General features: G+C 37.0%; 1 protein-coding gene across 2 annotated transcripts in view; it reads left to right on the top strand.

The window, feature by feature from the left end:
• Positions 1-25,839, top strand: part of LOC126272430 (chromodomain-helicase-DNA-binding protein 1) — a 112,972-nt gene that overhangs the window by 17,268 nt on the left and 69,865 nt on the right. The window contains exons 2-8 of one of the 2 annotated variants that reach the window (XM_049975299.1): positions 9,016-9,143; positions 9,252-9,420; positions 17,049-17,188; positions 20,217-20,414; positions 21,210-21,385; positions 21,538-21,707; positions 22,267-22,426. In XM_049975299.1, coding sequence (XP_049831256.1) covers positions 9,016-9,143; positions 9,252-9,420; positions 17,049-17,188; positions 20,217-20,414; positions 21,210-21,385; positions 21,538-21,707; positions 22,267-22,426 — 1,141 coding nt within the window. The remainder of the gene's footprint in view (positions 1-9,015; positions 9,144-9,251; positions 9,421-17,048; positions 17,189-20,216; positions 20,415-21,209; positions 21,386-21,537; positions 21,708-22,266; positions 22,427-25,839) is intronic. The other variant, XM_049975300.1, reaches the window with a different exon arrangement.

Here is a 25,839-nt window from a genome sequence, read left to right as displayed (position 1 = left end):
TTGACTACACATTTTTTTGCAAACACAGTGCTTGCAGACCAGGGCTGAGTGTGCTGATTAGCTGAAGAGTGCATCTGAACTTGACTGGTGATCACCACCTTCCAAAAATTTCATCCTTTAGTTTCTTCTATACAGGCTTTGTTAACACTACTACTGAATTTACCAGCAAACCAGTGAACATCCTTTGTGTTATGAATATAATTCTCCCCTGGGTACTTTTGTCTGTTATTTTCTAAGCTCTGTTCCCTAATTCACAAGGCCAATTTCGAAACTTTTATTTATAGGGCAGTGTTAATTATTGCAGGACTGTTTGCCATTATTTATTTGACTCATGGTAAAAGAGTGAAGTTTTCACAAAATGTTGATATGTGTCACAAAATGATCTTTCCTTCTAAATTCTCTCTGCAAACCGTACCAGTTGTTTTTGTGTATTTTTTTCAGTGTCCAGTAATAAAATATCCTGCTATCTAACACGCTTCAGATTCAACTAATTTGCCAGTCCCTCACAAAAGGACCCATAACTATTCTGTTTGCTTCTCAGTTTACATTTGATGGCTTAACAGCTTCCCATATTTAAGTAAGTATTTTTGATTACTGTACCTCTGGATGTAGTCTTCATTTTAAAAACTGATTTAACGTCAGTCCTCAGATCATTTCAGCTTATCTGCACACAAAAAGGCAAATGCAATATTATGCAATACTTAATTGAAACAAAGTTATCGATGTTCATATGAAGGACATAATTTGCTGAGTGTCATAAGTAGGAACAGAGGGAGGAGACCTTTTGGGCATTGTGACAGTTGTTATGTTCTGCCAAATAGTGTATACACTGTAACATTTTAATCTATCCTCATAATATCATGATATCAAAAAATCCAATTTTAGATATCATCCCCACCTTACCAACTGAGATACTGTTACAGAAACAATCTCAGCATGCCTCATCCTGTTACAAGTAATTCCATAAATGCTTAGCTCTCAGTGTGCAGCACTTATCTTTAGGTGCCCTTGAAGTCAAGGCTGTCAAAATTTTACAAAGAAGATCTGAAAGTTTTTGTTATTTTTGAGTGATTAAGTTTACCAATAGCTGTGTGAATTGATGCACTAGTTCAATAGTTTGAATAGTATAAAGAATACAAGTTCTAATAGTTTTTATATTGTATTCACCACACCAAGTGCTCACAAAGTTATCAATAAAAATGTTGTAACCAAACATGTTCAAAGTTCAAGTTTAATTATTTCCTGAAGTATAAAGGTGGCTATGAAGTTTTAATTGACATCTCAGTAAAGCAAAGTTATGTAATTAATTTTCAGTTTGTTTGCTGGTACATATCTGCAGTCTTGGTACACATTGAAATGACAGTACTGTAAAACGATGTTGTGATTTCAATGTGTACCAGGACTGCAAGCATGTTTCTGCATAATTAGTTACTTTATTGTTATGTGACAATTAAAATTTTATTACTGCCATTCGTAATTGTTATAGAAAGCTCTGCTTTGGAATGTTTGTCAGTTTTTCTGTACAATCTGTAAAACTTAATTTTTACAAGTCTTTTTTTTTATATAATTGGGGGCACAAAGTTTGTTCCAGAAAATTTTTCATTGAAATTTAGGCAGTTTTAAAGTCTTTTTATTGCAAAAGGACCACCTGTAATACAGTTTTTTCAGCGTTTGTTAGAAATGGCATGCTTTACTCTACAGTACACTTTAGTTTCATTTAATACGCTTTCAGATATGCCCAAAATTATCAAAAGTATGTTAACACAAAACACAGTCGGTGTTTCGTAATTGTTAAATGTGTTATGACGGCTAGAGCAATCCTCTTAAATGCTACGGAGAAACAGTGCAATTTTAAACATCATGGCAAAGTATATTTCTTCACAATTTATCTAAAAACCTGATGGGTTCATTTTGAGTTAAAATGTAAATTCTGCCAACTCCATTGTAAGCAGAGGTTTGTAGATGATCCTGGAGCTCTCTTTTCAGCATTAACTTTCGTTAGTTCTTGATGGCTTTTGTAAAGGAAATGATATCCCCATCATCAACGGAGCAAAGTCCACTATCCAGGCAAGTGCAGCCACAGGTAGGGCACTCTTGAGGCTCCCAAGCCTGTCAGTGGGTTGGTTAAAAGGCATTGCTAAGCCTCGGAGTTGGCTGATTAGTTAACATTCACAAACCTCAGCTCAGCTGGGTTTCCAAATGAATCCCAACCTTGAATCTGGTCAACAAAATGATCTTTTTTTCATCAGTATCATAATAGTTTTATTTTTTTATATATACATTTTTGCAAGAACATTGGGGAATGTGTAATGTTACCCCAAAGAGCTTGCTTCAGGAACTGGCAGATTTTCAAAAATATGCTGATCAAGTATACAGCATCTATCCCTCCCAAGTGCTCAGTGGAACAAAGTTAAAAGACCTCAAGGATTAATGAAAGTAACCAGAGTGTTATGTTCATCCAGTAAAATTTCAAAGATGTTACCAGCACCAGCTTTTGCAGTAAATGCAGACAACATACTGACTTAGCTACAAAGTGGAAACTTCAAATTTTGGCTTATTCAGGACTGAGGCTGAAAGTTTGGCAACTGATGATGGCAAGTTGCCAGAAACTTCTTTTACTTGTATCCTTTGTATGTCAGTTGGAACAAATGTGAGCCTTGTCAACAAAAATTAATTTAATGTTTGGCAAGTTTTGGTGACAAGTTGCCAGAAACTTCTTTTACTTGTATCCTTTGTATGTCAGTTGGAACAAATGTGAGCCTTGTCAACAAAAATTAATTTAATGTTTGGCAAGTTTTGGTGACGTAATCTATACAAATCAAATAGCATTAGAATTTGGTTTTCTTTCATGTGCTGGAAACCATTTTACAGTTTCTCCAACCCTATCATAGTCAAATTTACCAAAGAAATTTTGTTCTGCTTTTATTCCAAATTCTTGGCAGCAGATCCATCACTAAAAAACCAATTCAGTCACTGTCAGCTTCTGGAAGTTCACCAGTTCCGTCACAAAAACATGAACAGCTACTGTGACATGCCTGAGGCACTTACAGTGCACACGCTTTTCAATTTCAGCCAAAGAAATCTATGATGTCCACAGTACCCTGACTTTTCCCAATTAAAACCTTGCATCACTTTTCCTAATTAAAATGTTGCAACAAATCCTGAACAAGAAGTCAATAATATTGCGCAAAATCTAACAAAGCTATTACTTTACCACACTTCAGATTTTCTTCCAAAGTTTCAAGCTACTGTCATTGATTTCTTGAAATGAAATGGTGAATTGTCAAGTCAGAAATTTTTGTGGACAAGCCCAGTGTGAAGTCTTTATCAGTCAGTTTATTTTCAAGTGATGCACGATCTATCTGCATCGACTGTTTGTAATTACCAACATCTGGAGCAGTATCTTTGCACAGATTAGGAACCTATAACTCCCTTGCATTTGTCCTTGACAACTGTCACACTGACGAAATGCAATCTTTTGATTGTGTACCACAGAGCCATTAAAAATTTGTAATTTCTTTGGAATGTGCTACTAGAAAGCAGTGTCTTGACATTGTAATGAATTGCTAGACACATACGGACTACATTACGAATGACTCTACAATAAATCACCACTCTGATCTACAGTCATTGAATTCAAAGAAGCCAATTTTGGGGTCACACTTATTCCAACAAGAAATAAACATCTCTTTCAAATTGCTTAACAGCAGTAACAGTACGAAGAGAGAAGTGGTCTTTCACTCATGACAGAATCTACTGAATTTGACAAAAAACTAAGTACCCTAATGTTGACAGTGTGAGAGAGAACCTTTCTTTGCCTTTCTTTTTCTCCCTGGAGCAGCCAGCATACCTATCTCGATGTTTTTCTTTTAAAAACTCTAAACCCTGCAGCTGTCTTTCTCACAGACCGTATGTTTAGCCCCAATGTTAAAATGTGACTTTTTTTTCAGGGTGACTTAAAAAGCAGCGTCTGACTTTAAGCTCGGACATTTCCATATAGTCAGTACAGTTTACACACTGTAGATTAACTGAACTTAAGGACTGCTGAGTTTCATCTCGATGAAACCACTTCCAAATGCTACTTTAATTAGTTGTCAAGTTCTGTGCATGATGGGCTTTACACTTGATATAACCGTCCAAATAATATTTTCTGATCAATTTTTTGAAGAGGTGAAATGCCAAGCGAAGATGTCAAACTAATGTTTCACGTGCACCCACATGATCGTCTTCATCAGAAAAAAGTGAATCTAAGCACTTAGGACCTTATTTATCAGCTCAATTCTACATGCTTTGCATAGTTTTTGTTTGGGCAAAACATGTTTGCGAATATTTCTAAGTTTATTTGCTCCACTCTAGTTCATAGGGTGTAAACTTTTGTGAACATGATAATCTCTTCCTAGAAATACGATTGCAACATGGCCTCTGTAGAAACTCACATTTTGAGAGCAGTAAGTCTTTGTGACTCAGCTGCAGGTCAGTGCACCTTGAGAAAATTTCAGCAGAAAATTCACATAATACTTTCAACTTTGTGGCTGACTTAAAGTCAAAGGTGACTACAAAGCCAATAAGACATTCATGTAAGCCTCTCTGACAATATAAAACAATGCCGATAAGAACAATTAAACTTAATTTCAGTGCAAAATAAAATAATCTGGAATTTTACAGCAAACTTTAACTAAGGAGACAAGCTCCAAAAATTTGAAACTGAAATTCATTTTCATGCACTGCTGTTGGAGAAATATTGTGTTACTATTATGTCTTTCCTCACAAACAGCAGAAGCTGTACTGATGAAATAGCTAACAGTACAGAAAAGCAGATTGTGCAGTCTGTTTCTTGAAAACGATAAAAAAAGTTCCAGGGTTGCTTACAAAAATTTCTGTGAGCAATCTTGGCTGTAACTCTTCCTTGAGAATTTATCCTTCTGAGATTAAGAAAATTATACGTTCTCTCAAAAATAAAAGCTCATCTTGTTTTGGTGGTGTTTCCAATAGAGTACTAAAGATGTGTTTCCATATACTAAGCTGTGTCTTATCTGATTTATGTAATGATCACTAATGCAAGGTATTTTTCTAGAGAGACTGAAATATATCATTGTTGAACTCCTCCATAAGCAAAGCCATAGGAGAGATATCAATAACTATAGTAGTCCTGTTTCACTGCTGACATCATTTTCCAAAATTTGTGAGAAAGTGACATAATATAGAATAGTTTCTCACCTGTTCAACAATAGTATCATCAGCAAATTATGGTTTGGATTTCATAAGATTTATTCTACTGAGAATGTCATTTAAGTGTTCACTCGCCAAAGCATTAAAATAAAAATAGTGCCAGTTGGTATTTTCTGTGATGTACCTAAGGCATTTGACTGTACTGTCTTCCCTGAAGGACACAACATATTCGGTTCTGCACATCTAGGGGTACAACACCAATGATAAGTGGTACACATGGTGTGCAAATATTTAATTGGGTGGAAACTTCAAAGTTCTTAAGTGTTTGTATTTATGAGAATTTAAACTGGAAAAAGCACATTTCAGAACTCCCAAAAAAATTTAATTCAGCCACATTTGCATTTAGAATCATTGCAAATCTTGGGGAGAGACAATCCAGTAAGTTGAAGTATTCCACTTATTTTCATTCAGTAATGTCATGTGAGAAATGTTCTGGGTTAACTAATCTTTAAGAAAGAAAGAAAGTCAGTCTTCTTTGCTCAAATATATGCAGTAAGATTAATATGTGGTGCACACTCACAATCATCTTCTAGATATCTGTTTAAAGACTTGAGCAATCTGACTGTTGCTTCACAGTATATTTATTCTCTAATGAAGTATGTTGTAAATAATCCACTGCAGGTCAAAAGGATGATGTACATAATTACAAACCAGAAGGAAAAAATGACTCATTTTTTCCTCCACATTGAGATTGTCTTTAGCACAGAAAGGGGTACACAATGCTGCAATCAAAATTTTTGATAACGTATCCGGGGATATAAAGTGTCTGATGAGATTGTCTTTAGCACAGAAAGGGGTACACAATGCTGCAATCAAAATTTTTGATAACGTATCCGGGGATATAAAGTGTCTAACGGACAGCAAAGCAAAATTTGAACAATTCCTATTCTGTAAAAGAACTGCTGTTAGTGTAATGTTTAAAGGTGATAGGTAGAAATTACTATTTCACATCTGTAGATATTTTGGTAAAAAGAAAAAAAACTTTTTCGATTTTGTACATTAAGTTGTGTGTATGTAAAAGACTCATTCCACGCCATTATTGTTTATTGTCCACATGATCCAAAGAACATGAACATGAAACTGACTCATTTTGGGTATATCTGACAGAGTATGAAAGTGATATTAAGGTACCTTATGAAGAAAAACATATCATTTCTAATGAACATTGAGCAGACTGCATCACCAGTGGCCCTTTTGAGACACAGAAGTATAAAGTCACCTAAATGTGAAGGACGGAACAAACTTGTCCCCTGTTACCTCAATAACTGTCCACTCTTAAATGCTAAATATTACAGATCTTGCAAGGAAACTTTAAAAATCTGTCCAAAACAGAGCTTTCTGTGGCAATTACTTCAGGAAATAACTTCACATGGATTCTGAGGATTTTTCATTAAATTGAAATCCTTGACAGCTTTGAGTGCCCTGCTCTGGTGTACAAAACTTAAGGACAAAAGTAATTTTCATATAACATGTTATTGCCAAGTAATATAGTATCCCTAATACTACTCAAGCTATTGTATTAATGTTGCTTAACAGTCCAATGCAAGATGTCTCCTTAAAAATAAGAAAACTTTCTACCCTCATTGCTAGATTTTAACAACCTAAATTTAGGCAGTCCTAAAGGACAAATACTGTATATGGAGATCTAAGAATTATGTATAACATACAGAGCCTACAAAATCTGGGATAGTATGGTGGGAACCACTAAACCACTTGATATGGAATGATCCATATGCTTACTGTAAAGTCCACTGGCTTGATAGTATTATTTTAGTGTAACAGCTGTCTTGTGATATTTGCAAAAATCTCATAAAGTGCATAAAGCTTGATTTTATGTGATGACAATGGCTCATCATAGTAAGCCAGTATGATTTGATTCTATCAATCATAAGGTAATGTATTATCAAAACTAGTTGTGAATAAATAGCTACAGTGCAACCTCTTGTTGATTATGCCCTTTTGTATAGGTTTTATTGTTTGTTTGTAATTAATAATTTTTCTTTCTTGACACATGAGTACTGTGTGTTCGAACCAGAGACTGGGTACCAAACCAGTGTGTGTGCTGGTCATGAAAGTCATGAAAAAGTAATGAAAATGAGCAGGTCATCATGAAAGTAATAAAACTGAGTGTGTGGTCATGAATTTTGTTTTGTGTGTCGGTCAGGTGCAGTTCTAGATGGGAGTGGCAAGTAACTCTGCCCCCAAGAATGTTGTATCCAGGAGACCATTTAATAATATGTATAAAGATTCACCAGAACCCATTAAGCTGGGGAATTTTATATCTTTCTGTGAAAGCCATGATAGAACAGCCTCTGCTACTGGGTTTTTGATCCTGAGTGGGTGGGGGCAGGTTCAGAGTGAGAAATTTGGCTTCATTATCACAGAGCTATACGAGGGGCTACAGCTCATGGAAACGACATCTAAACTGTAGCTCCACCCTACAACAGTTCTGCCATCTAATGTGTTGCTGTAGAAGTATCAGTTAGAACACACATTCCTTTAATTCTGTTCACTTACTTTTTTTAATTGACATCTTTTTTCGAAAGGTATTTCTAGAAAGGTTCTAAATAATTAATATAAAACTATCAGAATTTTAATCTCATTTTAAATGCAGTAAGGACAATTAAATTGGTTTCTTTTTAGCCAAAAAGTTTCCCATGTCATTAATACATAATAGCTAATATAAATAGCATAATAATATTAATTTACTGTGAGCGAAATGAATGCTGCAAGTATTTTCATGTAAGTGCATTAAAAAATAAGGTTTTTGTTGTAGCACATTTTCAAGATGTCACGAGTTTAGCTAAGAAGCAATGGAAATGTCATGAATTCGATCCTCTGAAATTCAGTAAAACCCTACTAACAATTTTACTATACAACCCGCCATGTATCACTGCCATGGGAACCACAAAGGCGAGATTAGAGGAATCACAGCATTTATGTAGTCATTCCACCAGTGCTCAGTGCTTGAATGATGTGGGAAGAAGCCCTAATACACAATACAGTGGAAAGTACCCTCTGTAGTGCACTTTACAGTGGATTGCAGAGTACAGATGCAGATACTACTATTAATGCTGTATAGGAGTTCTGTATGTTTTAATTCTGCAAATTTTATTTTTATCTCCCCATGTATTTTGATTAAAAGAGGATTCTTTTAAAACTTATGTCTTTGAATTTTCTTTGCTGATTATGTACAATAAATACTTTGGCAGTCTTTTCAGCATTGTCTGCTGAATCTCTAGCCACAATAAGGACGTTGAGAGAGAATATTCTGAGTCTCAAGTAACTAATTTGGCCTTTCTCCATAAAGCCTGTTGTGTGAAAATCTGTATTTCACTTAGAGACAGGTGATGAATGGAATCAATGAGTCCTCACCTTTTTCAGACATATATATTTGATATAGCATGTTAGTTCTTCTTGAAAACAAGACTGCAGTACAATTTTTGGCATTTCTTCTGGTTGCATAACTGACTTCATAGGACCTTGGCTTGCCAATTTCCATGTGTAAATAACACTGTGGTTACCAGATGGAAAGTGGTGTGTGCTAATGTATGTTTTTTAAAAAAAAAATGCTGAAGTTTGTATTTGTAATTTACCTAATGCTTCTTTGATGCTTCAGGTTAGCAGAAGTGTACTGAATTCATATGTGTTATGAGCTTTATTTGCATGGCATTTCTGTGGCTTCAAAATTTTATTTGTTCGTTGTGTATAGAGCATAGTGGAAGTTTAAAACATAGCTACATTTTGTTGGAAGCCATAGAAAAGTAATGTTTGTTTCCTCTCCAGGACTCTGGTAATGATAGTCCACAAGACTCTGCTTCTGAGTCTGAAAGGAATTCTGGGTCAGCATCTGAAAATGAATCAAAAAGTAGTGGCGGTTCGTCTAAATCTGGGTCTGGATCGAGATCGGACAGGTAAAGCCTCTAACTGTAAAGCTTTAAACTGTCAAATAATTTCATTTATGCAATACATTATCTGTTTATGCCAACAAAATCGTAATAAAAATTACTTTTCTCTTTTAGTTGTTCACAGTCATCAAAATCAGGTTCAGGTAGTGGCAGTGGGTCAGAATCGGAGAAATCTGGCTCTGAAAAAGATTTTAGTTGCGAGAAGGTTACCATCAAGAAGGAAGAAGCCAGTGACATTAAGCAGGTAACGAAGAGAAGCTCAAGATCGAGAAACAGCTCAGAGGTAGGCGATACAGTCGAAAGGTTTTGTGTGGCCTTCCTCTGTGAAATTATAGTGTTAAAAAAAACTCCATTTTTGTATCAACTTACAGTTTGTTTCAAAATCAGATAGCAGATTAAGCGACAAGGACACATTACTAAACAAGAATGTTTCTGTCTACATTCCTGTTCATTATCCAAGTTTAATATCTATTTCAAGTCCAAGTGTAGCATCTCAGATTTTTATTATTTTTTATGCAAAAGAAAAGCTCATTTCACTTGTCCATCCTTAATGCTAATTTTTAATTTGAGAACATATTATATAATCCTATCCAAAGAAATTCTTTCTATCCAGAAACTAAGAAGTCCATTTTAATTTGCCTGTGCCCCACCCATGCATAGTTAATAAAACAGTGAACTAACAATTTCAAAACCAAAGACTTCCAACCGCTTGTCGTGTACTGATGTTTTCATCACTCTTTAACCACCTTCCACAGATGCTTACGACAGTGGCATATGAACAGCTGACCAGCTTCATTAGTGCTGGTCCATAACAATCAGCCCGCTGTCAAAGTTACTTATGTCAGTGGATTTCCCAATTTGTGGTCTGTATTGTCACTAAAATGAGTGTCCATTCATCTCTGCTCCTCTTACACTTTCATTATGGAGTCACATGCTTGCAGTGCCACCAGATGGCATCCATCCTCACAATGACAATGTCGTAATGTTTTGGCTAATCAGTGTAAGTGACTTGAAACCTCCCATCCATCCATCAGTTTTTTTATATGGGTAGAAATATGGTACAGTGTTTCACATGTACTTGTAGCCATTGTTACCTTTACTGTTGTTTTAGCACTTTCCAAATTCCATGGAGCTATGGGATGTATGTCTTTACTGACCCTCCATTATTATTAGGTTGTCTGATTCCAGACTGTTGTTGGTTAAGTTGTGAGCATGTGCTTTATTGGTGTTTTATTTGAGTAAATACAGAGCCTTATTCTTAATATAAGAAGTTCATTGGAAGTGCCTGTGAGTAGTGAATGGTCTCAAAGAATAGTATAGTGACAGCTGTCAACAAACAAACAAACAAGAAAATTTAATTTCAGGAAGTAATTTTTAACAGGACATCTTTCTTTTGCCTTTGTAGGGATCAGTATGCCATACAGCAATATTCCTAACTCATTCATTTTTATTGTACTTGTGTGCCTAGAAACATTTATTTTACTGTACTTCACTAGGTTCATGTCTTCTGATGATCAGAGAATATCCCAGTTTTCACTACAGAATGATGAAAATTAGACAAATAATCGCAACAGTAAAACAAAGAAAGAAAAATCTAGATGTGAGTGGAAAACTGTGAGAGATAAAACTGAACAGAAAGCAGTAAAAAATTGAAACTGGTGGAACTCAGGTACAAGTTGAACAATACAAAGAATTGAATGAACATCAATCTAGGTGCAAAGAATGTTTCACAGACAATGAAAGGGAGAGTATTCTTCAAGAATTTTGGAATATGGATGATTATTGTAGACGTGAGTCATGTGGCTAATCAAAAATCCGGACGACTGAATGTATGCAGAAGAGCAATTTTTATAGTATTAAGTCTAGAAAGATAACCTCTGTCACTTGCATATGTTGCCATAAAGTTATCTTTGTAGTAATAATAGATAACACTAGATGTATGTTCAGAATAACAAAAACAAATTAAACTTATTAAAATCAACAAAAATCAGTATTAAGAGACTGGCGACACATCTTCATACATACATACATACATACATACATATTTTCTTAAAATTACTAAAATACTGCAACTTGAATTGTGAAATACCTTACAAAAATTTAATAAGACAGTGACTATAGTTTAATTTTGTTTAAAATATTTGGTAATTGTCATTTGATGTAAACAGTTTTTTCGTGCTTGAAAATTAAAAAAAAATGACTTCTATGTTATCTCCATGGGCAGGTAATGCCAGCACCATGTCCATGCACGCATGGACTAGACTACAAAGATATTTGCTCACAGTTGACAATTCAGATTATCACAAACTTGTACAACTGAGGTCTGGGTAATCGAGTCTCCACTGTACTTATGTCACCAACATTATCATCACTCTGGCAAAGCAGGCAGAAAGAAAGACAGCAGGAGATACAAACAAGAAGAATATGAGATTCTTAACCCACAAGTATCACCCATTAACCTGTGGACAAAATGTTTTTTATTTGTAAAGCATATTTTATGAACAGTTTTGGGATTAGTAAGAAGTTTGTAATCACTATTGTTAAAACTGCTTTGTTCATTCTCTAGTATTATTGATGACAACAACAGAGAGAGACACCTGCACAAAAACAAACATGCTGATTCAAAAATCAGATATACCAGGCAACTCATTTTCTTGATATTATAGTATAAAAGCCAGTATACAGGCAAAACATTGACAAAAAGGTACTTTCCACATCATTAGATCCTGCCTGAAATATGTACAGGGTACAGCCATGATGTAATGATCATGGTGAAAGCACCTTATGGAAAAAAATATGAAGTGGATAGAGTTACTGAAGAAAATGTGTCGGGTCAAGAAAAGTTTGGAAATTCTATGTTACTTTAAAAGGATTGACATGTCATGAAAGAAACTGATTACAATACACTGAAGCCTTTTTTGAATTACGGATCCTTCTCACTAGTTAGAAGAAGAAAAAATGTTGATGTTATCCAATCGCTTAGTCCTGGTGTATTCCATTTGCATTGTTGTTGTTGTTGTGGTGTTCAGTCCTGAGACTGGTTTGATGCAGCTCTCCATGCTACTCTATCCTGTGCAAGCTTCTTCATCTCCCAGTACTTACTGCAACCTACATCCTTCTGAATCTGCTTAGTGTATTCATCTCTTGGTCTCCCTCTACGATTTTTACCCTCCACACTACCCTCCAATACTAAATTGGTGATCCCTTGATGCCTCAGAACATGTCCTACCAACCGATCCCTTCTTCTGGTCAAGTTGTGCCACAAACTTCACTTCTCCCCAATCCTATTCAATACTTCCTCATTAGTTATGTGATCTACCCATCTAATCTTCAGCATTCTTCTGTAGCACCACATTTCGAAAGCTTCTATTCTCTTCTTGTCCAAACTATTTATCGTCCCATGTTTCACTTCCATGCATGGCTACACTCCATACAAATACTTTCAGTAATGACTTCCTGACACTTAAATCTATACTCGATGTTAACAAATTTCTCTTCTTCAGAAACGCTTTCCTTTCCATTGCCAGTCTACATTTTATATCCTCTCTACTTCGACCTTCATCAGTTATTTTGCTTCCCAAATAGCAAAACTCCTTTACTACTTTGTGTCTCATTTCTCAATTTCATTCCCTCAGCATCACCCGACTTAATTAGACTACATTCCATTATCCTTGTTTTGCTTTTGTTGATGTTCATGTTATATCCTCCTTTCAAGACACTACCCATTCCATTCAACTGCTCTTCTAAGTCCTTTGCTGTCTCTGACAGAATTACAATGTCATCGGCGAACCTCAAAGTTTTTATTTCTTCCCCATGGACTTTAATACCTACTCCGAATTTTTCTTTTGTTTCCTTTACTGCTTGCTCAATATACAGATTGAATAACATTGGGGATAGGCTACCACCCTGTCTCTCTCCCTTCCCAACCACTGCTTCCCTTTCATGCCCCTCGACTCTTATAATTGCCATCTGGTTTCTGTACAAATTGTAAATAGCCTTTCGCTCCCTGTATTTTACCCCTGCCACCTTTAGAATTTGAAAGAGAGTATACCAGTCATCATTGTCAAAAGCTTTCTCTAAGTCTACAAATGCTAGAAATGTAGGTTTACCTTTTCTTAATCTTTCTTCTAAGATAAGTCGTAAGGTCAGTATTGCCTCACGTGTTCCAGTATTTCTACAGAATCCAAACTGATCTTCCCCGAGGTCGGCTTCTACTAGTTTTTCCATTCGTCTGTAAAGAATTCGTGTTAGTATTTTGCAGCTGCGGCTTATTAAACTGATTGTTCGGTAATTTTCACATCTGTCAACACCTGCTTTCTTTGGGATTGGTATTATTATATTCTTCTTGAAGGCTGAGGGTATTTCGCCTGTCTGATACATCTTGCTCACCAGATGGTAAAAGTTTTGTCAGGACTGGCTCTCCCAAGGCCGTCAGTAGTTCTAATGGAATCTTGTCTACTCCCGGGGCCATGTTTCGACTCGGGTCTTTCAGTGCTCTGTCAAACTCTTCACGCAGTATATTATTTCCCATATCATCTTCATCTACATCCTCTTCCATTTCCATAATATTGTCCTCAAGAACATTGCCCCTGTATAGACCCTCTATATACTCCTTTCACCTTTCTGCTTTCCCTTCTTTGGTTATAACTGGGTTTCCATCTGAGCTCTTGATATTCATACAAGTGGTTCTCTTTTCTCCAAAGGTCTCTCTAATTTTCCTGTAGGCAGTATCTATCTTACCCCTAGTGAGATAAACCTCTACATCCTTACATTTGTCCTCTAGCCATCCCTGCTTAGCCATTTTGCAATTCCTCTCGATCTTATTTTTGAGACGTTTGTATTCCTTTTTGCCTGCCTCATTCACTGCATTTTTATATTTTCTCCTTTCATCAATTAAATTCAATATTTCTTCTGTTACCCAAGGATTTCTAGCAGCCCTCGTCTTTGTACCTACTTTATCCTCTGCTGCCTTCACTGCTACATCCCTCAGAGCTACCCATTCTTCTTCTACTGTATTTCTTTCCCCTATTCCTGTCAATTGTTCCCTTATGCTCTCCCTGAAACTCTGTACAACCTCTGGTTCTTTCAGTTTATCCAGGTCCCATCTCCTTAATTTCCCACATTTTTGCTGTTTCTTCAGTTTTAATCTACAGGTCATAACCAATAGATTGTGGTCAGAGTCCACATCTGCCCCTGGAAATGTCTTACAACTTAAAACGTCGTTCCTAAATCTCTGTCTTACCATTATATAATCTGATACCTTTTAGTATCTCCAGGGTTCTTCCACGTATACAACCTTCTTTCATGATTCTTAAACCAAGTGTTAGCTATGATTAAGTTGTGCTCTGTGCAAAATTCTACTAGGCGGCTTCCTCTTTCATTTCTTAGCCCCAATCCATATTCACCTACTATGTTTCCTTCTCTCCCTTTTCCTACACTCGAATTCCAGTCACCCATTACTATTAAATTTTCGTCTCCCTTCACTATCTGAATAATTTCTTTTATTGCATCGTACATTTCTTCAATTTCTTCATCATCTGCAGAGCTAGTTGGCATATAAACTTGTACTACTGTAGTAGGTGTGGGCTTCGTATCTATCTTGGCCACAATAATGCTTTCACTATGCTGTATGTAGTAGCTTACCCGCATAGGAAAATAGGAATGCGGGTTATAGGAGTAGTGGGACATGAAAGGGAAGCAGTGGTTGGGAAAGGAGTGAGACAGGGTTGTAGCCTCTCCCCGATGTTATTCAATCTGTATATTGAGCAAGCAGTAAAGGAAACAAAAGAAAAATTTGGAGTAGGTATTAAAATTCATGGAGACGAAGTAAAAACTTTGAGGTTTGCCGATGACATTGTAATTCTGTCAGAGACGGCAAAGGACTTGGAAGAGCAGTTGAATGGAATGGACAGTGTCTTGAAAGGAGGATATAAGATGAACATTAACAAAAGCAAAACGAGGATAATGGAATGTAGTCAAATTAAATCGGGTGATGCTGAGGGAATTAGATTAGGAAATGATACACTTAAAGTAGTAAAGGAGTTTTGCTATTTAGGAAGTAAAATAACTGATGATGGTCGAAGTAGAGAGGATATAAAATGTAGACTGGCAATGGCAAGGAAAGCGTTTCTGAAGAAGAGAAATTTGTTAACATCGAATATAGATTTATGTATCAGGAAGTCGTTTCTGAAAGTATTTGTTTGGAGTGTAGCCATGTATGGAAGTGAAACATGGACGATAACTAGTTTGGACAAGAAGAGAATAGAAGCTTTCGAAATGTGGTGCTACAGAGGAATACTGAAGATAAGGTGGATAGATCACGTAACTAATGAGGAGGTCTTGAATAGGATTGGGGAGAAGAGAAGTTTGTGGCACAACTTGATTAGAAGAAGGGGTCGGTTGGTAGGACATGTTTTGAGGCATCAAGGGATCACAAATTTAGCATTGGAGGGCAGTGTGGAGGGTAAAAATCGTAGAGGGAGACCGAGAGATGAGTACACTAAGCAGATTCAGAAGGATGTAGGTTGCAGTAGGTACTGGGAGATGAAGCAGCTTGCACAGGATAGAGTAGCATGGAGAGCTGCATCAAACCAGTCTCAGGACTGAAGACGACAACAACAACAACCCTGTAGTCACCTGCCCATAAGTCGTGTTCTTCCTGCCACCGAACTTCACTAATTCCCACTATCTCTAACTTTAACCTATCTATTTCCCTTTTTAAATTTTCTAACCTACCTGCCCGATTAAGGGATCTGACATTCCACGCTCCGATCCGTAGAACGCGAGTTGTCTTTCTCCTGCTAACGACATCCTCTTAGTAGTCCCTGTCTGGAGATCCGAATGGGGGACTATTTTACCTCCGGAATATTTTACCCAAGAGGTCAGTGCTTAAATGTAGATGATCTGTAAAGGTGTATGGAATTCTGCGAGTTGTACGCAGTTCGACAAGAAGCCAGTCCCACTTATTACAGAAGTATTCTTTGGAGAGCCAAAGTGAATTTTAGGGCAAATGGCAGAATGAACAATCACAACTGTGTCCACTGGGATTCTACAAATCATTATGTAGCAATGGAGACAGAGTTAAACTCTCCTGGAGAGAGTGTATGGGTGGGGATTGTCGGCAGTGGGGTGATCAGACATTATTTTTTAGCAGTATTTTCAGTCCTGTAAATTACTTAGACATGCTTCGGGTTGTTAGAACTAGAAAGTTGTCTGTTTATTGAGCATCTCCAGCCAGTTAAGGAAAAGTTTATGAGGCAAAAAGATCAAGCACCCCTGCCTTATGGAGTAATTGTAAGACTTTCTCAATGAAAATTGTGATGAATGGATTGCTGTTGGGATACTGTGCTATTGAATGAACACCGTGATCCCTAAATTTCACACCCATGGTTTTTCCAGTCTGGGGAATACTAAAACATGAGTTTTATTCAATCAGAAATCATGTTGTTGAGCATTTGAAGAAATGAATCCAGTCAGAATTTGAAAACCTACAGTCCCGAAAGATTTGTGATAAAATATGCAAATCAGCGTTGAAATGACAGTAATTTAGAAGTGAAGGTAACATCTCAACAAAATTATTTACATTCTACTAGCACTTTCTATTGCCACATTTGTAGTGGAAAAGCATAATTTCCACTGTAAATGTGAATTGTCACTCCCAAGCACTAGCCATTCTGTATTAATGACAATCTACTACTTATGTTAGTCAGAGCCTGAAATCCATCTCAAATGAATAAGTTTCAGCACAATAATATTTTTGACTGGTAACGATATTTTTATACTTTTTCCTTGGGCTTTTTCTTACATCATGTAATACTTTCATTTACCTTTTTCAATATGCATACAAAAAGTTTTATTTAGAGACTGTTGAGTGTTTATATGTATACGTATATGTATCTGTTACTTTTTCAGTGCTGGGAAGACAATCCAGATGTATATGGAATAAGAAGATCAGGGCGTTTCCGAAAGGAACCTGAGAGATTAAATGCAGCTGAAAGTGATTCCAGTGACAGGGGGAAGAAAAAGTCTACAATTAAACGGTCTTCAAAGAAGTATGTTGTAGGAACATGTCTACTGTAGTTTTGTCTCTACCATGCTGCATTGTACATACTCATTTATAAAATTAGATTGTTCCATTCTAAAAATAATCATTCATAAAAAAAAAACCTTTAATTTCCATGAAACTTGTCGAAAAGAATTGCCTTTAGATAAATTTCTTTATATTCATTAGAGGCATACTACCGTTGTAGTCAAGCACACTAACATACATTTGTACAGGGGCACTCAACTTAGAAGTGGTGAAAGAAATTTTCACCATCAGGGTTGGACCAGTAAGGGCAGGAGAGTGGTGGAGAAAAGTTCCTGATCACCAGAATTTGCTTCACTATTCAGGGTTAAATTCCAAATGTTCCCACTGTGTCATGATGGGGGCCATGTGATATTGTGTATGGTGATTCACCCATGGGATGGGGACATTACAGTTGGAGACCATTTTGTGCAGACTTCCTCCTTATCCTCTCTCTCTCTCATTCCAGCTGCACATACACAACACATACTCCACACACACTACTCACAGTTACCAAAACTTAACAGAATAATCTAGGGCATAACTCTCTCAGTATCTGAGGGAAAGATGACATGGTGTGTGAAGAAAGAAAATCTATTCATCAAGTGGCTGAACTTGCCACTCAGGGCTTCATAGTTGGTCTCTGCATAATTCCAACATTTGAAGTTTCATGGCACCTTTTGTAGTGTTTACGCTTCAGCTCTCATGCACTGCAAATTCATCTGAACTTGACAGTCTTATAGTTTCCATACTAGAGGATGCTGGAGTACATTAACAGGATATACTTGTGGTAATGTATGACATCAATAACAATGCTTTAGGAGCCAAAAATGAAGGTGTAGTTGCTTTGTAATCAATGGCAAATACATTGAAACAGTAACTACAGTTGAGTGAGGATAGTCCTTGTTCTCCATAACAAAATACTTGACAGTTGACAAACCCAATTTCCAGTACCATAGAAACCACAAAAATAAAATATTTTCCTCCAGACATACTTCAAGCTAAGATGTTCGGAGCTGTAGGAGTCTTCCCTCTGGTATTCTGTTACAGTATCATAAACCATAAAAATCTAGTCAGTGTGTCCTGCTCCACCTGATTTATATCTACTCCATGATGGTATTCCTGTTTTCACTATCTGCTTCCATCTTGGACATCACCACCATATTTCTGAGTGCAGAATTGGAAAAAAGAAACACCTGATATGAACAATTGCCACTTAGAAATATATGTCTGCAGTATTTGCACAGGTACTATTGCATACATTAGTGGACTGCCTGTGATTTGACAATGAAGGAGTGGGGCATCCCACACGAATACTGCAGGACAACTTCTGTACCTCAGCTGCTAGCCAGCTGGAGGCTGTGGAGAACCAGTCTCACAGAAAACAAGAGCTTAAGACTTTCTTTCATTGAAGATGTTTTGTATACTTAGGAGAGTCTCAAATGGCATGAAAATCTATTATTCCTTAAAACTACTGTTCCAAGTCACAGACATTTTGTTGAGGAATTCTTTCATGCCATGTGCAATAAATGTTCACAGTAACTAATCAGTGCAAGTAGAATGTGTTCAAGATACCACTGGGGATAATGTCAGCTGTTTGCTAATACTGTCTGTAGCAGTAGTGCTCTGAAAAGGATGTAAGCAACAGCAGGTCATACATGTGCCCCAAAATTCATCTGCATTTAAGGAAAGACAGTAATTATATTTATTTTATTTTTTTTCGTATGTATTTCAAAGTACGCACACTGGGAACTAGTCATTGTTCTGGTAGGACCAGAAGTATTAAGTTAGACAAGCTGAATAAAGTATCTCACTGCACATCTGTTGGCTTTTGGTTTCAACAGTTCTAGCTGCCCATTGCTGTTCCACAGTCCGAATTTCTTCAAGATCTATCTTTCCTGTCTTTCACATAATTCAGTGACCTGTATGTCAAGTGGCGCTTGTATAACCATTGCGCTACGGTATGTTAATATGTAATGCTTAGTCATCTTTTTGATGCAGCTGCTCATCATTTGCTTGGCAACTCTGAAACAGGCATGTTGAGATTATGCACAGTTAACTTGAGAGTTCAGATGACAAGCTTTCAGTGAAATCTTCAGTCTTTGTGACTTGGATGTGGAACTGGAATGGTAGAGAAATAGTCTGAAGGTGGTTTGATGAACTGCTTGCCATGCATTTCAGTATGAATTGCAAAGTAGTCATGTAAGTGTGAAAGATTAAAATAAAGTATGGCACTTTTTTTACTTTTTCCTATGAAGTTACTCTCTTCCTTTGTGCAGAATATTGTTACAACAATGAATGTTAGGGTGTGACAAATTTTCTTACCCATGCCTGGCAGCTCTCTCTCTCTCTCTCTCTCTCTCTCTCTCTCTCTCTCTCTCTCTCTCTCTCTCTTTCTCGCACGCATGTGTTATACACAAACACTCCGTAAGAGTTTATCAAAATGGCATTGTGTGTATCAAGAAAACAAAGGGCACACCTTTGCAGTGTTAGGGAAATTTAAGCTGTAATAATTTGAAGGCTTGCTGTATTTCATTTCCTATTTATAATGTTATGCAGTAGGTTGAAAATGAGCAGTTGTATAAATCGTTAATTGTCCAGCATTACTGGTGATGACTGTTGATAGTTTTGTTGTCTAATTTGTCAAAAACTTTTTTGTTCCTTGTAAAATCAAATGCCTTGATTTGGTGAATTTGAAGTATTCATTGCCTGGCTATGCATTCGGTTATAATCCTGGAGTCATAAGTGAGAGAAAGTATTTCATATCTTAAGCCAGCTATCTTTAAGTAGACTTTCCTGAATCATACCAATCATCATAGTGAAATATTAAGAGAACAGTAAACCCAGAAATGAAAACTGACCTGACAAATAATTGCTGGTATTCTCAGTTTTTGTACTTATTTAGCTTTTTTTTAGAATATCATCTCCACATTTATGAATAGCATGTGTAGTCTTCACTGTTCTTATTGTTGGAGTACTAAATGTTCCTCTGAACATAATGATTTTCTTTGCAGCTCCAATACGTGGAATTCTGATACCTCAGAGTCTGAAGATGAAGGTGTGCCACCTCCTAGGAGCAAACCACCTTCAAGGAAGGGAAAGACAAGACCTGTGCGTCATAAACCTGAAGGAAAGAAGTCTTCACGTAGGAAATACAGCGAGACTTCGGATGAATCAAGTTTTAATACAGATGAAGATGCTGAGAACCAAAGGCAAGTTCAAAAATTACTGCAGTCTTCAATAACGAAAGACATCTTAAGCAAATTTGATGAAAATTATTTAAGCAATCTTTACTGCTAATCCTAAGAGGAGCAAAGCTTACAATTTAATTTGGGAAAAGCATAAAATATCCATATCAAAATAATTTTGAATTGCTGTCAAGACACTGAAAGTGTGTTTGATTAGCTTCAAAATGAGTGGGAAAAGATAAATTCTCTGTCGCAAGCTTGTGACCAGACTATTGACCTTACTGCAAGTACAGTGCAGACTTTCTATTTGCTGCTGTGCTAGGAGGGCATGGTGTGGTGGGCCCCACACCCTGGTTGCCTTTTATTCTCAGGAAAGATTCCTGATACTCACTTTGACAGCAGAGTGAGTGGATTTGGGGCTGTCACGGAGGGTCTAGAACAAGGAAAATTCCCCATCCCTATCAGGAATTGGGCCAATGACCACAAAATTAGTAGGAGAAGAAATAATTAAGTTAATCTTCCTTGTTTTACATTAGTACTTATTTGTCTATTTATCATGATAAAGTGCTGTTTCACTGTGTTAGCTCTTACATTCTATGCAGGATCTGGATAACAGGAATGATTAGAGCTAGCACAAAGTGAATTACAAGAAGAGTTAGAACTATAGAAATTTCATAATTCAGTGTGCCTGCACAAACAGTAATTTACCACAAGAGTAATTTGTGTTTGCAATGATAAATTAAGTGTCACCAAATTAAAACACATGTCTGTCATCCTCTTATCCTGTCATATTCTAAGTTGAGGTTGTAATATGTACAGGCATACCAACAGAAGAGCAGCGACTGGGGTAAGCTACAAAGAAGAATCTGAAGATGAGAAAACAGATTCAGAAGATCTGGTTGAAGTTGACTGGACAGAGCCTGTTGTTCCAGCAGAACCTGACAACGCTGAAACTATTGAAAAAGTGTTGGCGTGGAGGAGAGGTAAAAAGGGAGGTACGTCATCATTTAAATTCATAACATTGCCTTCTCTAACCACAAAATTTGCATTGCATATCTTAAGTTTCCCTCTTCCGAAAAAAAATCAGTATCCAGCCTTAAAATTCAGATGTAATAATCAACATAATGACAATTTTTTCCATACCTAGTTACTGGCAATATGACGACTGTATATGCTGTGGAAGAGAATGGTGACCCCAACAAAGACTTTGATCCTACTGATTTGGAGAATAGTGAATTACAGTACTTGATAAAATGGAAAGGTTGGTCGCATATCCATAACACATGGGAATCAGAAGAATCATTAAAAAGTCAAAAGGTATGTTGGTTTTCTGGCACAATTTGAAATCAAACAATGGAAAGTCCAAGTTGGAATATAACAATATTACGAAAAGGATAGACTGCTAATCACCATAAAGATGACACATTGAGTTGCAGACGGACACAACGAAAAGACTGTTAAATATTGAGCTTTCTTCAGAATAGAAAATGCACAAACATTCACACAAGCAAGCCTACCTCATTCACACATAACCGCTTGCTCTGACCACTCTCGCTACACGTGTAAGGTGTGCTCGCTTGTGTGTGTGTGTGGGGGGGGGGGGGGGGGGGGTTGGAAGGGTGGGTGGGTGCGCGCGCGCTTGCTTCTGAAGAAGGCTGCGGCTGAAATCTCAGGGTTTAATAGTCTTTTTCATTGTGCCTGTCTCCAACTCAATGTGTCATCTTTATGGTGAGCATCAATCTATCTTTATTATAATATTGATAATATGAAATCATTCATGTAAATCTGACAATATTGTTGCTGCCTAAATTTGCTGCACTGTATGTGCCATATTTATTTTTCCAACAAGGTTATATTTCCTACCTTCTTTTTATAGGTGAAAGGAATAAAAAAGCTAGAGAACTACATTAAACGTGAAGAAGAATTGTCAATATGGAAAGAGCATGCAACCCCTGAGGATATTGAATACTTTGATTGCCAAATGGAACTTATGAGTGAACTTCTGAAAAGTTATAATAATGTGGAGAGGATTATAGGTAGGTCTTCTTGAGCATTGTCTTAGTTATACTTTAGTAATCAATTTATGATGTAAATAAAATTAGAAAGAAACTTCCACATGGGAAAAATATATTAAAAACAAAGATTCCAAGACTTACCAAGCGGGAAAGTGCCGGCAGACAGGCACAATGAACAAAACACACACACAGAATTACTAGCTTTCGCAACCGATGGTCCGCTTGTGTGTGTGTGTGTGTGTGTGTGTGTGTGTGTGTGTGTGTGTGTGTGTGTGTGTGTGTGTGTGTGTGCACGCGCGCGCGCGAGTGTACACCTGTCCTTTTTTTTTCCCCCTAAGGGAAGTCTTTCCGCTCCCGGGATTGGAATGACTCCTTACCCTCTCCCTTAAAACCGACATCCTTTCGTCTTTCCCTCTCCTTCCCTCTTTCCTGAAGAAGCAACCATCGGTTGCGAAAGCTAATAATTCTGTGTGTGTGTGTTTGTGTGTTCACATATTTCGAGTGTTGGTGAAAAAGCCTGGATGTATGTATTTTATGATTGATTGGGACTCGCCAAGTAGAAGTGGCATAGAACAAAAGATATGAAGCTGCATAGTGAGCAATCCGGTTAGTCGAGTTGTGAGCATCTTTAAGAAGCAGTAAAGGATATCAAGGAGAGATTTTGGTAGGAAACTGAAGTTCATAGGGAAATAAATAAGACCTTTTATGTTTGCCAATGACGTTGTTCAAATGAAATGGAGGGCTCTTGAAAAGAGGTTGTAAGATCAATCAAATCCATAGTAAAATGAGGGTAACAGAATGTAGTCGAATTGAATTGGACAGATGAACGATATTACAAAGTTATATGCTAAAAGTAGCAGAGGAGTTTTGCTATTTGGGCTGCTAAATAATTGACAATAGCCGAAGTCAAGAAGATATAATAAGCAGACCCCCAACAACAAGAAAAGCATTTCCGAAAAAGAGAAATTTGTTAATGTCTAATATAAATTTAAGTTTTAGGAAGTCTTTTCTGATGATAAATGTCTGGAGTGAAGCTTTGTACAGAAATGAAATGTAGACAGTAAACAATGCAGAAAAGAAGAAAATATAAACTTTTGATATGTAGTGCTACAGAAGGCTGCTGGAGATTATCATATATTGAATAACTAATACATTGGCTGCCGATTTCTGGACCTGCATTATCGGGTGGGCTATTGGGCTCCCCTTGATAGATTATGGCTGCACTACACAAAGGAAACAGCTACTTGGGTAGCATAGTACTTGTGGAGTGCACATGTGGGATATGTAGATCACTTGTCAGACAACACACAGATAGAGAAATAGAACCACATTAAGAGTACTGACACTTCAACTCAAAATTTTATCAGTAAATTATCGAAGTATTAATAACGAATATCCAGAGTTTACTGCCTTCGAGAAATTTCTCTTTGCTGACATTATTTTCAGGACAAAGAGTGCCCTGAAACCCTAAATAGAAGGTATTTAACTATTCATGTATGTATATTGCAAAGACAGATAAGACACCATGGAGGGGGAGGGTTGATTGCAGTTGACAAAAATATTGAATTTGACTGTGAGTGCTAAGTTATCTGGTCACATATAACAGGTCCAAGTGAATTCAAATTAATTGATAGATGTTTTTACAGGACACGGGATCCCACAATTTTAGAGTCATTCAAAGAAAGTCTGTAATCAGTAACACAGAAATACCTAGACCATGCAATATTAGTTGGGGGCGACTATAACCTCCCAAGTGCAGACTGGGGCATGTGTGGATACATTGCAAGGTGTACAGATAGCCAGTCTTGTGAAGTACCTTTGAACACAGTTTTATAAAAACTGTCTTGAGCAGGTAGTTCAAAAGCCCACACACACAACGCAAATACGTTAGACCTTGTCACTGCAAAGAGGCCTGACCTTACCGACTGCTTCTATATAGATGTCATCATAGTGACTACTGTTACTAAAATTAATAAATCAATCAAGAAGGCAAGGAAAGTATTTCTGCCAGAAAGAACAGCCAAGCAGTTTTTGGCATCCCACTTGGACAGTGAATGAACATCATTTATCTCCAATATGATGCAGAGAAATTGTGGGTAAAGTGTAAATGGATTGTAAACTATGCTGTGGAGAAGTATGTGCCAAGTAAATGGATGAAGGACAGAAAAGACCCACCTTGATTTATTAAATTCGGGAAATGCTGAGGAAGTAAAGGCAGTAACGTACTCTATTCAAAAGGGACAGCACAAATGATGACCAGGCGAAAGAAGGTAGAAATTCATGCATCTGCAGGAAAAAAGAAAAACAGTGTTGAGACATGGAACTACTACCACTATCAGACCTTAGCAAAAGGTCTTACAGAGAAAACTGCTAAGCAGGTGTAAAGCTTCTGTCCAGTCAGTCATTATTTAGTCTTGTGTGGCACTAGAAGATAGCAAAACAAAAGACAAAGTTTTACATTTCGCATTTAGTAACTCATTCACACAGGAGCATTTTACAGACATACTGCTTTTTGACTATCACATGGACTCCTGTATGGAGTGCTTAATAATTAGCATCCATGGCATAGAGGAACAACTGAAAGAGTTAAAAGCAAATAAGTCATTGTATCTGGATGGAATGCCACTGTGGTTCTACAAAGAGTATTCTGCAGCATTGACCCAGTAGTTAGGTTGCATTTGTTGGGAATATCTCATTTAGTGCAAAGTGTCAAGTGATTGGTAAAAAGTATAGGTGACTGCTGAATATAAGAAGAGTAAAAGAACATACCTGCAAAATTAGAGACCAGTATCCTTGACAATGGTTTGCTGGAGAATTTGAACATATTCTGAGTTTGAATATGATAAATTTTCTTGAGACCAAGAAGGTAATGCCCACGAATCAGCACGGTTTTGGAAAGCATCACACACGCTAAACTCAGCTCACCTTTTTCTTACATGATATCCTGTAAACTATGGATGAAGGGCAACAGGCAAGTTCCGTATCCTAGATTTCCAAAAAGCATTTAACGAAGTGCCCAGTGCAGGCTTTTAATGAAGGCACGAGCATATGGAATAGGTTCCCAGTAACATGTAATAGGACAACTGTTATTTTCTATGAACATAAATGATCTGAATATAATAGAGGGAAACATCCCACGTGGGAAAAATATATCTAAAAATAAAGATGATGTAACTTACCAAACCAAAGTGTTGGTATGTTGATAGACACGCAAACACACACACAAAATTCAAGCTTTCCCAACCAACGGTTGCTTTATCAGGAAAGAGGGAAGGAGAGGGAAAGACGAAAGGATGTGGGTTTTAAGGGAGAGTGGATGTTGTGAGGGTGACATGGTATTAGAAGGTAGAAAGTGTAACATGAAGCTGAAATGAAAATGAAAATAAAAATATATGGGAAGAGATAAAGGTGAACTAGAAAGCAACTGGAGATCT

Source organism: Schistocerca gregaria, chromosome 5 (assembly GCF_023897955.1).
Source record: "Schistocerca gregaria isolate iqSchGreg1 chromosome 5, iqSchGreg1.2, whole genome shotgun sequence".
Lineage (NCBI taxonomy): Eukaryota > Metazoa > Arthropoda > Insecta > Orthoptera > Acrididae > Schistocerca > Schistocerca gregaria.
Note: the sequence above shows the minus strand (reverse complement) of the source record. Positions and strands in the feature narration are given on the sequence as shown.